General features: G+C 48.1%; 1 protein-coding gene across 1 annotated transcript; it reads right to left on the bottom strand.

Moving 5' to 3' along the window:
- Positions 1 to 3,764: 3,764 nt before the first annotated feature.
- RND1 (Rho family GTPase 1) lies at positions 3,765 to 10,581 on the bottom strand. Its single transcript, XM_080660284.1, has 5 exons — positions 10,355 to 10,581; positions 9,483 to 9,570; positions 6,737 to 6,846; positions 5,745 to 5,879; positions 3,765 to 4,881 (listed from the first exon to the last, which is right to left on the bottom strand). Exons 1-5 carry the CDS (start codon positions 10,472 to 10,474, stop codon positions 4,636 to 4,638), a joined length of 699 nt encoding a protein of 232 aa, XP_080516410.1. The 5' UTR covers positions 10,475 to 10,581; the 3' UTR covers positions 3,765 to 4,635.
- Between the last annotated feature and the right edge of the window lie 5,124 nt (positions 10,582 to 15,705).

Here is a 15,705-nt window from a genome sequence, read left to right as displayed (position 1 = left end):
CGAGAGCCCCAGAACTACCAATCCCAGAATGCACAGCGTCAGCGTCAACCCCGGGGCGCGGAGTCTGCTGGGCAATGTAGTTCGCCAAACATCTGATTCGGCCAGCGGAAGAGTTTTCCCTGGGTAGGCTTCCCGCAAAAGGCTCTGTCCCAGCGCCGTCTTCTTGGAATATGCTGGTCTTACTAGAAACTGCAGTCAACGACTACCATGACTTGTGGCTTACTTCCCTTTGTGGGAAGCGTTTTTACAAAAAAATCTGAGATAGATTATTAGTCCCACTTTATAGGTGGATAAATAAAAGTTAGGTTATAGGTGTAGCTGAGTATTTCACAATGAAGGTGGAACTGTTCACTGTTTGGGACTATCCCAGGTTTAAGAGAACTTTTTAGAAATCCACGATAATAACTCCTTTATTGTGACAACTCAAAATGAGGCCACACAACAGATTCCAAAGTTCTGGGCAGTGGCATCTGTTTTCTCAACACCCCAGATAGGACCCTGGCTTCTTTCTTCTTCATATTCCACCCCCTCTCCCACTTCAGTCCTCCACTGAGTCCGTCCCCCCCCCCCGCCCCAAACTGTATGTTCACTTAGTTTTTCTTTGGTCTTATCATTCACAGTTCCTTGCAACTTCTAGAATGGGCTTAAATAGATACCAGGAAGTATCTAATGCCTCCTTCCTTCCCATTTTCCCATCATCAGCTTTTTAAAAATCCTCACCCGAGGATATATTTACTGATTTTAGAGAGAGAGGAAACCGGAGAGAGAGAGAGAGAAAGAAAGAAACATAGAAACATAATATGTACCCTGACCAGGGACTGAACCTGCAACGTTTTGGTGTACAAGATGACACATCAACCAAGCCACCCAGCCAGGCAGCTATTTTTGTTTCAATCCCATATAGCTGTAGGGGCTGGCTTTTCTCTCTGAATACATGTTCAGTTCTCCTCAAGCAGAGCCTCAGGATAGACGCAAATACTTCTAACGCCCTGAGCATCATGCACAATGGCCCAAGTTCTCCTGGGAGAGGTACCCTTCTGCTCTGAGTTCTGCCGCCATTCATCTGCCACTTTTACCCCAGAGACAGAACTGAAGGGAAAGTAGCCTATCTATTATGTGCAATTCTCCCAGTGGACACTGGAGGGCTCTCCTCTCACAGAATGCAAACCCAACTAACCATCAGATCAAAGCTGTAGATGAATCTTTTAAGAGCTGCAGCTATTATTTACTGAAAATCTTCTAAGTGCCCAACACTGTGCTGGACATTTAACTTACCTTACTTATTTTCCTCAGTTCTAATAACAGTATGGGATGGATATTACTTCCATTTTACTGATAAGATTGTGGCCCAGAAAAATTAATTATGCCTTCAAAGGCCACATAGTTAAAAGAATGGAGCCAGGATTCAACTTCAGAATCCATGCTCTTTTCCTATTTCCAGATTACCATTCCTCATCTTTAAAAATGGGTAACCCTAGCTGGTTTGGCTCAGTGGATTGAGCGTTGGCCTGTGGACTGAAGGGTCCCAGATTCAATTCTAATCAAGGGCACATGCCAGGGTTGTGAGTTTGATCCCCAGTAGGGGGTGTGCAAAAGATAGCCTATCAATGAGTCTCTCTCATCATTGATGTTTCTATCTCTCTTTCCCTCTCCTTTCCTCTCTGAAATCAATAAAAATATATATTTTAGCCGAAGCCGGTTTGGCTCAGTGGATGGAGCGTCGGCCTGCGGACTGAAGGGACCCGGGTTCGATTCCAGTCAAGGGCATGTACCTTGGTTGCGGGCACATCCCCAGTGGGAGGTGTGCAGGAGGCAGCTGATCGATGTTTCTCTCTCATCGATGTTTCTAGCTCTCTATCCCTCTCCCTTCCTCTCTGTAAAATATCAATAAAATATATTTTAAAATATATATATATATATATATATATATATTAAATGGATAAATTAAAACCCAGAAAAGTGATGAAGTTTGTCCAAGTTCATAATAGTTCTAGTAGTTCTAGCACATCTCTCTCATGAATGAGACATATAAAACATTGAGCTTAAAAGATACTTATTTGATCCCTGGCTTGTGTGGTTCAGTGGTTAGAGGGTCTGCCCTCACACCCCAAGGGTCTTGGGTTTGATTTCTGGTCAAGGGCACATACCTGGGTTGCAGGTTTGATCCCTAGACCCAGTAGGGGCATGTGTGGGAGGCAGCCAGTCAATGCACATAGCTGTTTCTCTCTCCCCCTCCCTCCCTCTATTTCACTCTCTCTATAAATCAATGGAAACAATATCCTTGGGTGAGGATCAACAATAACAAAAAAGATACTTGTTTGTTTTAACCTGTTAGTTCTTTCACAAGCATGCATCTTTGGAGATGGAGACAAAGGGACTATGTTCTAGTGAGAACCACAGGTAGAATCTCCTTTTTAGGTACAACATGGCTAGTAATAATGGGCCAATGTGATTATAGTTAGCATTGAGACTTGGTTTGAATCTTGTTTCCTCTACTTAGAAGCAGTATAATCTTGTGCAAGTTATGTGGCATTTCTGGCTTTTCTGTTTCATTATTTATAAAATAGGGATGATAATAATATGACTTACCTCAAGGTAGGACTTGCCTAAGAGGAGTGAGAAGTGCATGTTCTGGAGCCAGGTTACCTGGATTTGCATCCAGCTTCTACCACTTTCTGACTGTGTGACCTTGGGCACATTGACTAATCTCTCTGAACCTGTTTCCTTGTCTGTAAAATGAAGTAGATAGTACTTCATAGGAATAAATAATATATAAAGAACTCAAAAGCATCTCTGACCCACAGTAAACATTTAACAAATGTTAGCTATTATCATTTGTAAGGTTAAATATGATGTTGGTAAAGCTATCAGCACAGTGCTGAGCACACTCAATACCTAGTAGCTCTCTATTTCCAACACACTATGAAACTTGGAAAAAATAACTATAAGTCACTGAAGAGAAGGGAAGCTAAGGCCCCTGAGCTGCCCTCAACAGGCAATAGAATTGGAAGGTCAAGAAGGCAGAAGACATAATTTCTCTTTGAACTCAGATGAGACCAGAACCCCTGCGGATTGGGATCTCAGCAGCCTGGATACTTGTGCTTCACCAAACCTGTGGCTCTTTCCAGGCGTCCTCAAACTATGGCCCGCAGGCCACATGCGGCCCGCCGAGGACATTTATCCGGCCCGCCGGGTGCTGCTGCCTGTCCTGCTTAGCAGCTGACTCGTCCCGGGCCCACAGTGCGCATAGGAATTTGTTCATAGTTTTTTTTAAAACTATATTCTGGCCCTCCAACGGTCTGAGGGACAGTGAACTGGCCCCCTGTTTAAAAAGTTTGAGGACCCCTCTCTGGGGCAATGGTTCTCAACCAGGAGTGAGTTTGCCCCAGGGGACACTTAGCAATATCTGGAAACATATCTATGGTAGACAACTGGGGAGGGGGACTGCTACTGATATCTAACAGGTAGAGAGGCCAGGGATGCGAAACCTCCTCCAATGCACAGGGCAACCCTCATAGCAATACCTTTTCTAGTCTAAAATGTCTTTAGTTCCAAGGTTGAGAAACCCTGCCCTCGGGCTAAGATCGTCAGTGGCTTAGTAGGACTTGGATGGGGTTGGGGGTGAGTAGGGGTGGGAGTAGAGGGAGGAGATCCTTATTGGAAGTGCCAGGGAACAGTGGAGGCAGCCGCTCTGCAGCCCACAGAAAGGGCCCCAGGGCAGCTTTTTGCTCATTATCAATGATCAAAGGAAACAGAAAGAAACTAAGAAAACAGAGCCATCTTCTTTATATGTGTTATATTTTTCATTAATAAATAGGTTTTCTTCTTTAAACACAGAACATATAACAGATTGAAACACTCCCCCCTCCCCCCATTCCAAAGACAAGAGTCTATAAAACAAATGCCAGCTGTACTGCCCTAGGGGCAGAAAAAGTCTGGTGACCCCCACCCAGCCCTGCCCCCTGCAGCACCACCACCCCCACACTGCAAGAGAAGGGGGTCCAGGGCTTCTCCCTTGGACCCTGGGGACTTAGGTGAGAAGCATGTGAATGTATGATGTCACCTCTCCATGAGGCATGGGCTATGCAAAGATGAGGTTTCCTTCTCATTGGCTCTGACCAGCTCCTGTCCTTCTGATTTCAGTTATGAAGCACCTGGGCTCAGCTCCCAAGGGAGCTGCCTCATGGCTTCCCCACTCTCCACTCTTCTGTGGCCTCCTCAGAGGGGAAGGGAAGGGCTTAGGGACCCCTCCCATCCCCTGGCCTGCATGGAAACGCTGGGTGGAAGAGGCATGATGCTGAAGGTGAGGCTCTTGTAAGAACCCTGAACCCATGAGGCCAGCATGCCCCCCACACTCCCACACCATTTCTTCCTCTGGAGTGGGGGGCACTGGGGCAGCCATCTCCTCCACCACCTAGTGTCTGGCTTGGGGTGTGATGGTTCTTTCTTAGCGTCAGGTCCTCAGGCTGGGCCTGGCTCTTTCCTTGTCCCATTCTTGTCTCCTTCCAAGCCCTCACCGTGGCAGTCTGAAAAACTCGTTGTCCAGTGTCCTAAATAGTCTCATCCTCCCTCTCCCCGTGCCTCTGCAACCCGAGGGAGGAAGTGGGAGGTTGTCTCCCCTCTCCAACCCCCACTTCACATAATGGAGCAGCTTTTGGCCTTTTCCTTCTTGAAGGTAGAAGAGATGAGTTCAGAACGACTGGGGAGGTGGAGCAGTCGCTTAGAGAAGCTTCGGACAGGGCTCTTTGGGGGCATCGGGCTGGGCTTGTTCAGACACACCATGGATGCCGTCCGGAAGATGCTGTGGATACTCTTTTCTGAGGTGAAAGCTGAGCCTTCCAGGTAGATTTCCGCACCCAGCTGCTTGGCTATTGCACAGCCCTGCAGGGGGAGGGGGGATTGAGGTCACCGATGCAGTGGTCCAAATGGCTCTGAAACACTGCCTCCTGCGGTTAGTGGTACTCCGGGGGCTACCCAGAGGGGACCCAACTGCCAGTCTCCCACCATCACCCTCTGCTAATTATTTTCTGAAGGTGAAGCCTGACAGCACCTTAGCATCACCTGGGACACTTTTAAAACCATATTGATACCAAAGAACTTGTATGCATGCATATTAGCTTAACCAATGGACCCAGACACTGGGGCAGTGGGGGCTTGCCCGGGGTGGGAATGGCTTGGGGAGGGGGTCAAGCGGGGAAAAAGGAGACTTATGTAAAACTTTAGACAATAAATAAATAAAATTAAAAATAAAACAAACAACCCCATATTGATGCCAGAACAAGTAAATCAGAATTTCTGGGGGTAGAGCCTAGGCATTAGTATTTTTAAGAGCTCCCCAGACAAGTCTAATATGAAACACTGGTTTTAAAAAATGAACCTTTACTCCCATGTGCATAAGAAATTATCCAGGATTTCATTAAAAATGTAATTCCATATCTTTCTCCCAAAGTGACTCTATACATATGGAGTCAGGAATTCTAATAAGCACCTCTAGTGATTCTAATGCAGGTGGTGCCAAAAACAATCTGAGAAACACAGAGGAATCCTCACCTGTCAACCTATAGCATAAATCTGGGTAAATGAGTACCACCTCTACCCAGGTGATTAGTTGCTGATTATAGATGGCCCCCAAAATACCAATTCTCTCTTGCTATAGTGAGAGAGCCTGAACAAGGGCTACATTTCAAGTCCTTTGCCTATAGCCTTCTCCACCCCACCCCCAACACACAATGGCGCACACACACCTGCTCGTATGAGATGGGTGCCTGCTTCTGGTGGGACAGCTCCATCAGGGTGCTCAGGTCTGTTCGAAGATCAGTCTTGCAGCCAATAAGCAAAACACGGGTGCTGGGACAATAATCTAGGATTTCCGTCCTCCACTGAAGAGCCAGGCAAAAAATTATAGTCAGTGGCTGACATACCCAGAGAAGCCCAGCTGGCAACATCACACACCATATAGCTTATCACCAGCCCAGCCATCCCTCTGAGTCACAGCATCGCCACTGCACAATTACATCATCTTCCAGCCCATGAGGACTTGGGGCCACAGGAATGTTGACCCAAGAGCCTGTCTCCTCTTCCAACAGCCCAGTCACTAGAGAAAGAACTAGGGTAAATCTCTTCCCACTCTCTGCCAAGCAGTCGAGCCTGGATTTGCTCCCTCAATCCAGTCAGAGGGCTCCACAAATTCAGAAAGCCAGAAGGAAGATAACCAGTCTCTTCCCAAGGAAAGGTGATAGTCCCAAAGACTTCTGGGAAACTATGCTAGTTCCACAAGGTATCCTGGACTCCTCCATATGACCAGATTTTGCCACCCAGACCTAGGCATTTCCTACCAGCAGCTCTGCTCAGGCCTGCCTGGCTTGCCCAGTTTTGGTGGGCCTGGGATCAAGGTCTATAGAAGCTGCCTCCAGAAGACCTCATCCCTGACCCTCAAACCATATCACCAAGAGGTTCTCAACTCTCAATCCTTCGCTTCCTGGGTCTTCAACACCACCCCCCTTGCTGGTCCTCTGGCAGAGCAGCATAGGGCAGGGGCAGGGGCAGGGGCAGGGGCAGGGGCAGGAGAGCTGGGTTCTAGACCCAGCGATGTAGCTAATGGTGTGGCCTTGGGCAAATTTCTTCCTCCCCTGGCCTCAGTTTCTTTCTGTTACACAAGAGGGGATTAGATGACAAGGTCCTCAATGTTCCTTTTTGTTCTCAAGCTGAGCTAGAGATTGTAGAGTTTCAGACTCACCTTCTTGAGTGCACTATCCACTGTCTCCGGACGGCTGATATCAAAGCACAGTAATACTGCGTCCGAGTCGCTGTAGCAGAGTGGACGGACATTGTCATAGTAGGGAGATCCTGTTACAGGGGAGAAAGAGCTGATGATGAGCCATGGCAGTTTCCCTCCCCTACAGGCCTAAACCCAACGAGCCTGGGAAGATCATTCTTGGTCCCTTAGGTTAGTTGGCCCCACCCATCTCCCAGGGGAACCTGCTGCCGCATGGAAGCTAGGGACCTGACCACCTGCCAGAGGCATGAAAAAAAGGGAAAAGGGCAAAATGTAAGGAGGGTGGAACGTGATTTTCCCCTGTCTGGGTCTCCTACTCTAGGCTTAATTTAAGGTGTGCCAGTTCTGAGTCCCTGAGGAGGGTCCCCCAACCCCTGCAGGACCAGGGCTTGTTAGGGGCTCCTCTTTTCTAGAGTCTGCCTGCTGCACCACCTCTGCCCCCCTTTTCTGCTCCAAGGTTCTCCCCAAGGAAGAAACAAACCTGCCTGTTATATAACAGCTGCCCTGCTTGTTTGCCATGGGGTCAGACGCTAAGAGGCTGGGAGGGATTCAGTGCCTGCTCCTCCTCTACCCAAATCGGCTTACACTGAAAAGGGCAAAAAGAAAGCTGCAGCCCCTATCCCCCAGATCTCAGGGAGACAGTCTCAAAGACAGTGGCACCAAGAGCTGGGGATTTAGAGGAAGGGTCCTTCACTGGGAGGGCAGTGGGCAGTGCAGACCCAGGTGGTCTAATATGGGAGAATGCTAGGAGCTGAGCCTGCCCCCCTCCACCCTGGGAAGGAACAGTAGCAGATTTGGAACCCAGACAATCCGTGCTTAGAATAGCAAGCAGCCCCTCTCCCTGCACCGCAATCACCATGGAAACTGGGGGGAATCCAAGTGGGGAGGGGGTTGGTTGTTAAAAAAAAAAAGAAGAGTAAAGGGGAGTTGGGATAGCTGCCTGCTCCTTCAGCAATCTGCCCCCATCCCCTCTCTGAGGTGGGGTCGCATCACCCGCATCACCCCCAGCACTAAGCAGAGGGAGCACTGCAGCACTGAGAAGGGGGAGGGGAGGAGGCCTCACCTGGCTCCAAGCAATCCCCCTCCCCTGAGACCCGCAAAGTGAATAATGGGAACAGGTTCCACCCAGGCCCCCATGTTGGGAAGCCCCATCCCACACTCAGCGGCCACTTCCTCCTTCCTTACGTGCATCTAATTGAAAGAGGGAGTTTGAGGATGACTGATAGCCAGCATCCTTTTGGAAATTGGGGGGTAGAGTGAGGTGGGGATTCGATGTAGGAAACAGAGACCACCTTGCTGATTTTCCATTATCTGGATTGGAATTCAAAGGCTGCATTCTGACTGTGGGAGGAGGGGGAAGCAGCAGGAAGTAGTGGTGGTAGAGGGGAGTGGCGCTTTGGGGCGGTGGTAGTGGAAAGAGATGAGCTGCAGTAAGATTCTGGGAAGATTGAAAGGTGGACAGGATACAGCAGATGCAAAAGCATACATCATGCAGCCAACTGCGTTCCAGCCGGCTCCAGCCAGCACAGCGCGGTCCAGGAGAGCCAGCACCCTGCCTCCCAACCTCTGGAACTGCCGCCCAGGAAGCAGAGCAGGTTGAGGAATTTTTGTTTTGCTTTGTTTGTTTTGGGGAAGGGGGGCCAGGGGAAGCCTCATTTTTCCTTATACCCTTCCATCCCCTACCCCAAACCTTTCAGACCTCAAAATTGGATCATGGGAACAACAGCTCTTTGGAGGAATAGGACTGCATATTTATTATATGGAACAGGAAACCCCTAGTGATTTATAGTTCCTCTTTAAACTCAGCCTGAATATGCATTTTTAGAGAGGAGCAGATTTTATTTTCTTTCTCCTGTTCCTGGCTCTTAGTCCTTAATTACGACTCTGAACCCAGTCTATTTAAAAAGGGCTGGGGTAAAGAGATAATGGGAGGGGGGCAGAATCAATGCAAGGGGTAGCCTAGCACGGAGGGTTTAGGGTTTAGAGACTGGAAAAATATTGCTTCCTACATCCCAGAAAGATAGGGCACTTCTACCTCGGCCCAGGGTGGGGGAAATGGCCCCCTCCCACCACTATCCACAGTGTGACTGCCCCATATTGACTGTCTCCCCACCCTCCAAAGCCTCGATGATGCATCACTTCAGCCCTGAGCCGCAGCGCTATGACGAGCAGAGCTGAGCTGCGGCAGCGGACAGAGCGGACAGCGGTGGCCAGAGATGGAATGCAGGAGAGAAAACTGAGGCAGGAAAGGAACACTATTTCCCCCAAAGCAGGCTTGTTTCCTTGCCTCAACCACAACTGCCTCCAGCAGCACTGCCTTCTGCCTCATTTGGCTTTGCTCTGGGGCAGTAAATGCTGTGTGTGTGGTAGCAGGGTGTGAAATGGAGAAGCCCTGTCTGACTGACTGCCCCCAAGAAGTATTCAGGGGTTCATTCACCTCACCATCCAGCCCTCTGAAGGATGAAGCTAGACCCTGAGAAATGAGTGGCTTCTGGGGTTCTTCCATTCTGCACCCCTGGACCAGCCAACTGAGTTGACCAGGCTCTCCTCCTACACCCAACAGAGGAATCTTCAGGTCCCCTTCTTTCAATTTTCTGGCAAGCACCATACTCCTTCTCCCCATCAAAGAGGAAAACAATGTCTAAAAAACAGCAGCTGCAACCGCCCAGTAGAGGTGGGAAGGGGCATTTGGGGCCAGCAGTCTTACCTGAGGTGTCCCAGAGACTAAGCTCCACTCTCTGTTCCTCTGTCTCCAAGCAGGCTGTGTAATTCTCAAACACGGTGGGCACATACGTCTGTGAAAAGAGAGGCATTATTCACACCCTGGGCCCCCTGCCCTCTGGCTACACAAGAAGCCACTAGCCCTAATGAGATACTAACATGGCCAGAGGAGGGGATACCTGCGGCAGGAGGGACCACATGGGATAGGAAGCAGGAGCATGTAGAGGCACAGGCACTTTGCTCCATCAAATTAAGAAATGGGAATGACTTTCAGCCCGGGACATGCCCCCCATATTTTAGATGGTTGGGGACACACACCCCCCCCCACACACACACACACACTCACTCACTCCTCTCACCCCCAGATTTTCTGTCTCCCAATTTCAAGTCACAAGTCAATTCTAACTCTTTACTTCTCCCCACAAGCCCCCTGGACCTACAGAACAGTAGAAAGGGGCAACAGGAGATTGCCTGGAGCCATGCTCACAGAACCTTTGAGGTTGGGGTGAAGGGGCAGGCATGTATTGCGTCAAGAAACCCCAGTTTCTAGAATGCCCCCAGTCCCCTCTCCAGAGAGCAGACTCCAGATACAGGGAGGTAGGAGGGGATCTGATCGGGGGCCTATGGGTGGAGAGGTGAGGAGGAGCCAGCACCAGCGCGGCGGCAGAAGTGGAACAGGTCTCAGGGGGAAGCTAAGGCAGGGCAGTCCTCCAGCCAGAAAGCAGCAGAGGGTAGGGTGGGGTGGGGTGAGGTGGGGACAGGAGAGAGAGCTCTCCTGGTCAGGTGGGAATCTATCCCGGGGAAGCGGGCAGGCGGGCAAGGAGAAAAGCTGGCCAGGGGGGCGGGCAGACAGCTCACCTCGGGATAGCAGTCCTTCGCTAACACCTGTAACATCGCTGTCTTCCCACACTGCACGTCCCCCACCAAAACGAGTTTACATCTGGCCACGACTGGCTGGGGGGCCCGTCTTTCCTTCATGACTGTAGCCTCCGTGGGACTTGCACTCTGGTTCAGAGAGGAAAGGATTGCGACAGGTGCGTCTCAGCACGCAAACCAGCTGAATTCCCTGCCTTGCTCCAACTGAAGAGAAGGCCGGCACAGCCCCCTTTATATCTGCCTGGATGAGCCAATCATAAGAGGAGGCGGACTTTGTCAGAGCCAATCCCTGAGGTGGGATCCCCTCCAGCAGCCAATGGTAGGAGGATCTGAGTCAGCGCCCTCTTCCTCCCTTCCCTTTCTCTTAAAGCTGCACCTTCTTCTGAAAGGGGATTCCCACGTTTTGCATTTGTATATTAGGGAAGAGGGAAGGGACTTGAAGCCAAATTTATTGGTCTTGAGTGTCCACCAATTAGTGTCAAAAACTAGCCACGAACGTAGAAAGTGAGGTCAAGCTAGAGTTGTCCCAGAAGAACAGGACCTGCCTGAACTATAGACAGGTAGCACCTCCCACCTTCATGGGGTGGGGGCAGAGACCTCTGACCTCTTTGTTCCCTCTAATCCCCATCCAAACCAGTTCCCACTCTTGGCTTCCCCTCCCAGAAGCTTCTGCTCTGTGCCTTTATCAGTTCTTGCTATTCCCCTTTCAATTCTTGAGTCTCTTCCTCAGGAATCACCGTCACCAAAAATAAATAAATAAGAAAGCCTTCTCGCATCATCTGGAAAAACACGACACAGGCCCTGACCCAGAGATGGGCAGAGAGAAAGGAATGAGAGTGGGGTTGGGAGAAAAGATGACAACAAAGCAAACAAAGTCTCTGTCTGTTTGGCCAGACAACCTCTCACCTCATGCCTGGCAGGAGCTGCTTGGGTGTTTGTTCTACTGCCTGGGTTCAGCTCCCTGGATGAATCAGGCACAGGTCCAGTTCCAGGTGACACCTACTGATACCAATATGTGTCACCTGATTAAAGTCCAGGCTGGGCCTGGGATTAGAAAACTGAAGGGCAACCTAAAGTTGAGATGAGCTACATAACTGCCTACATAACCTGCCCCTCCGAGCCCTTGCAACTTAAGGTGCCAATCCACTAGACAGAACCATGGGATGTACACAGCTCGAATGACTCACTGCTTCTTTGCAACCACCATAGCTCAAATAAGGCCTTCTGGTTATCAGGGTAAAGTAAGACTGATGGTGAGCAAAAGTGAAAGCACTCCAGAGTTCATCCTTAGGTCCCTTCACCTTGGTGAGCCCAGCACCTCTGGAGCAGGCTCTGGGTCTTATTCCATCTGAACTTACTCTTAATTCACCATCATTGCTGCCCCACAAGGGATATTTTCCCTGTTATAAAGGATGCTTAAAAGCCTTCCCCAGACCCAAAAGGACAGGTCTCTAAGGGTGAGATTCCCGATGCCCACTATAGACAGGAGAATGGATGATATTGTGAGAATATAACCTAGCCAATGTTTCCCCTATCAAATCCTGTGGCATCCAAGTCCACACTCCATGTTTGTCTGAGAGATCTGAGTCCAAGGCCTTCATTGTCCTCTACCCATCTCCTCAGGTCCCCCTGCCAGGGACCGGGATTCAGGTAAGGGAGCCTCCAAGGTAGAAAGAGAAGTTATCCAGCCCTAGCTGGTTTGGCCCAGTGGATAGAGCATCAGCCAGCGGACTGAAGGGTCCCGGGTTCTATTCCACTCAATAGCATGTACCTCGGTTGGTTGCGGGCTTGAGCTTCCCCGGCCTTAGTCTGGGGGCATGCGGGAGGCAACCAATCTGCGTGTGTGTGTGTGTGTGTGTGTGTGTGTGTGTGTGTGTGTCTGTTTCTCTCCCTCCCTTTTACTTTTTCTAGGAATCAATGGAAAAATATTCTCGACTGAGGATTAACAAAAACAAAGGGAAGAAAGAAAGAGAGGGAGGGAGGGAGGGAGGGAGGGAGGGAGGAAAGGAAAGAGAGTTATCCAGGTGCTGCCATCCTCTTCCAGGCTCTCTGGAAGTTTCTCCTCCCTACGTTTCCCCAGGTTTCAGATAATGTTCCATCTATAGAATTTGTCCTCTTCTTGCCCTTTTCCACAGCCTCTCTGAGCTGCCCATAAGTATGGTTTGGGAGAGTTCCAGGAACAGCTGTAAGATCATAGACTGCCTCAACCCGGAGTCCTTCCCCTCAGCCTGACCTTTTCCTCCTGTTCCCACCCTCTGTCTCCTCTGGACTCAGTTCTCCAGGCACCAGTGGGTTCCCATACATCCGTTAACCCTTAACTGGGTTACCTCCAATGGCAGCCCCAAAGGTTTTAGCTCCTGCTCCGCCATGTTCTCTACCAGCCTCCCCTACACACACGCCCTCCACCAGCCACTCAAAAAAAAAAAAAAAAAAATCAATGCAAGTAAAAACTGTTCCTGCTATGCAAACAGCTTCTCTGGCTTCTGGCTTCTAAGCAGATTGCCATGCCTGAGCTCCTCTGAGATGGAAATTCTGGAGCTGGTGTTATCACTGGTTCTTCCCTGGGTGGCTACGTTTCAGGGTAGGGCAGCCGAAAGCCTGCACTGAGACAGAGCAGCCCCCATCATGGCTGACTCTCAAGATGTGTCTCTGAAGATATTTTGTGGGTCACAGGTTTATGAGTTGTGGTGGGAAAAGTGGTATGAGTTTGTGTTAGGTCAGAAGTTAATGTGACATGAAAAAAGGATGGAACCAAAGATCAGCAGTTCTAGCTGTTGGGCCCAGCTAGGCCCTTAACAAGCTGTGTGTATTTGGGTACATCACTTCCTTCTCTGGGGCCATTTCCTTAAATGTAATTGCAAGGGATTTGAACTAGAGAAGGGGTTTTTAGCCATTCTTTTTTTAGCAGTTAGACTCCCTCCCCCCCAAGTCTGTTTAAACCTCTTTTAAGTGTCTTTATTTTAAAGTCTATAGCCAGAGAAATACTTTACAAGATGTCTCTTTCCTATCAAGACCAGAAGAGTTTAAAACAAGGTTAGACTGCCCTGGCTGGTGTTGCTCAGTGGTGTTGTCCTGTGCACCTGAAGGGTCTCGGGTTCGATTCCTAGTCAAGGGCATGTACCTGGGTTGCAAGTTTGATCCTGCCCCGCCCCTTTCCGCATGGGGGTGTGTGCAGGAGGCAACCAATCATTGTGTCTTACATCGATGTTTCCCCCTCTCTCTCTCTCTTCCCCCTCCCATTTTCTCTGGAAAAAAAATCAATGGAATATGGGTAATATCCTCTGGTGAGGATTAACAAAAAACAAACAAATAAAAAACAAGTTGTTATACTTACTCTGGCCAGGTAGCTCAGTTGGTTAGAGCATCATCCCAATACACCAAGGTTTCAGGCTAGATCCCTGAGCAGGGCACATACAAGAGTCAACCAATGAATGCATAAATAAGTGGAACAACAATAGATCAATCTCTCTGTCTCTCTCTGTCCCTTCCTCACTCGCTCTCAAATCAATAATAAAAAATAAAGTAAGGTTATACATGAAAACTTTATCCTAAGATAAAAGAAGCCAGTCACAAAAGATCATACATTAGGGTTACATTTGTATGAAATGTCTAGAGTAGCCAAATCCAAAGAAAAATAGATTAGGGGATGCCTAGGGCTGTAGGGGTTGAGGGGAATGGAGAGTGACTACTAATGGGTATAGGGTTTGTTTTGGGGGTGATGAAAATCTTCTAAATTTGATTATGATGATGGTTGTAAAATTATGTGAATATACTAAAACCACTGGATTATACAGTGTAAAGTGGTGAATAGCTTTTTTTGGGGGGGCGGGGGTGGGTGAAAATGTGCAAGCATTTTAAAAGGTAGAAAAAATAGCCAAGCAGGTATGACTCAGTGGTTGAGCATCGACCCTTGAATCAAGAGGTCCCTGGTTTGATTCCTGGTCAGGGCACATGCCTGTGATGTGGGCTCGATCCCCAGTGTTTCTCTCTCATCAGTATTTCCACCTCTCTAAAAATTCAATAAAAAAAACATACTTTAACAAAAATAATAAAAATAAAAGGTAGAAGGAATAATACAACGAAGCCCTATGTATCCATTACCCAGCTTCAACAATTAACATAATCTTACTTCAGCTATATCCCAACCCACTTCTCCCTACTACCCGTCCTGTATTGGATGATTTTAAAACAAACGTTGGACATTGCATCGTTGAATTCTCAGATATTTCAGTACTCATCTCTAAAAGAAAAAGACTCTTTGTTTACACAACCACAATACCATGATCACAACTAAAAAAAAAAAAATAACTCAATGTCACCAAATATCCAGTCAATGTTAAAATTCCCCTAATTGTGTCATATATCAGTTTATTCAAATCAGAATCTAAACAAGGTCCACACGTTGAATTTGGTTGCTATGGTTCATAAGTTTCTTTTCTTTTTTTATTGATTTTTTTCTATTGTTTAAAGTATTACATATAGTAGTACATATATCTCCTTTTTTTTTCCCCATTGACCTTCCCCCAGTCTCCCCTACCCCCTGTCACATGCCCTCAGTTTCTTTTCTTTTATAGGTTCCACTAACCCCTTCCTTTTTTTTCTTGTAATTTATTTGTTGAATAAATGAGTTTGTTTATTCTATGGTGTATTGCATATTCTGGATTTTGCTGATTGTATTTCCATAGTGTTGTTTACATGTAGTAAACTCCTTTACAACTTAAATCCTATGCAGAATCTCAAAACACACACACAAAACGATGCAAAACAAAATTGCTCTGGTTGAATCAGAATGAGAAATTTGAAGGGGGCTCATACCCCACCCCCTCCTGAAACAAACCCTAGGGAACACAGTTTAAAAACCACTGCCTACAGAGCATGAGAGAGGATGAGAGAGAGAGAGAGAAAGAGAGAGAGAGAGAGAAGGACCATATGTTCAGAGCTCAGGGCTGCCCTATCTTTTTTTGACTCTGATTACGCTGATAAATTCCTAATCTGGGACAGTGACATAACACACAAAGGTGTTCAGGGTGGATACAAATTCAAATTCACTCTGAGTCTTACCAGGGGGTATACAAGCCCAGTACTTTCTGTGCCCTAGTGATCCTTACAAAGAGCTCCAGGCACCCTGCCATCTGTGTCCCCCAGGAGTCTGGCAGGGCCAAGCCCATTTTCCCTGTCCCTTAATATGACTCAGGTGCTCCACTCCTGGTCCTAAATCATACACTTCTCATGATCTCAAGATCTGTGGCCCCTGGCACTTGGGAACATGGACCTTTTAACTGGGCATTTTTAGCTGGAGCAGCTACTAGAGTCATAACCAAGTTTTTAAGACT

This window comes from Plecotus auritus (genome assembly GCF_963455305.1).
Source record: "Plecotus auritus genome assembly, chromosome: 3".
In the NCBI taxonomy this organism is placed as follows: Eukaryota; Metazoa; Chordata; class Mammalia; order Chiroptera; family Vespertilionidae; genus Plecotus; species Plecotus auritus.
This window is presented reverse-complemented; position numbering and strand designations above follow the sequence as displayed.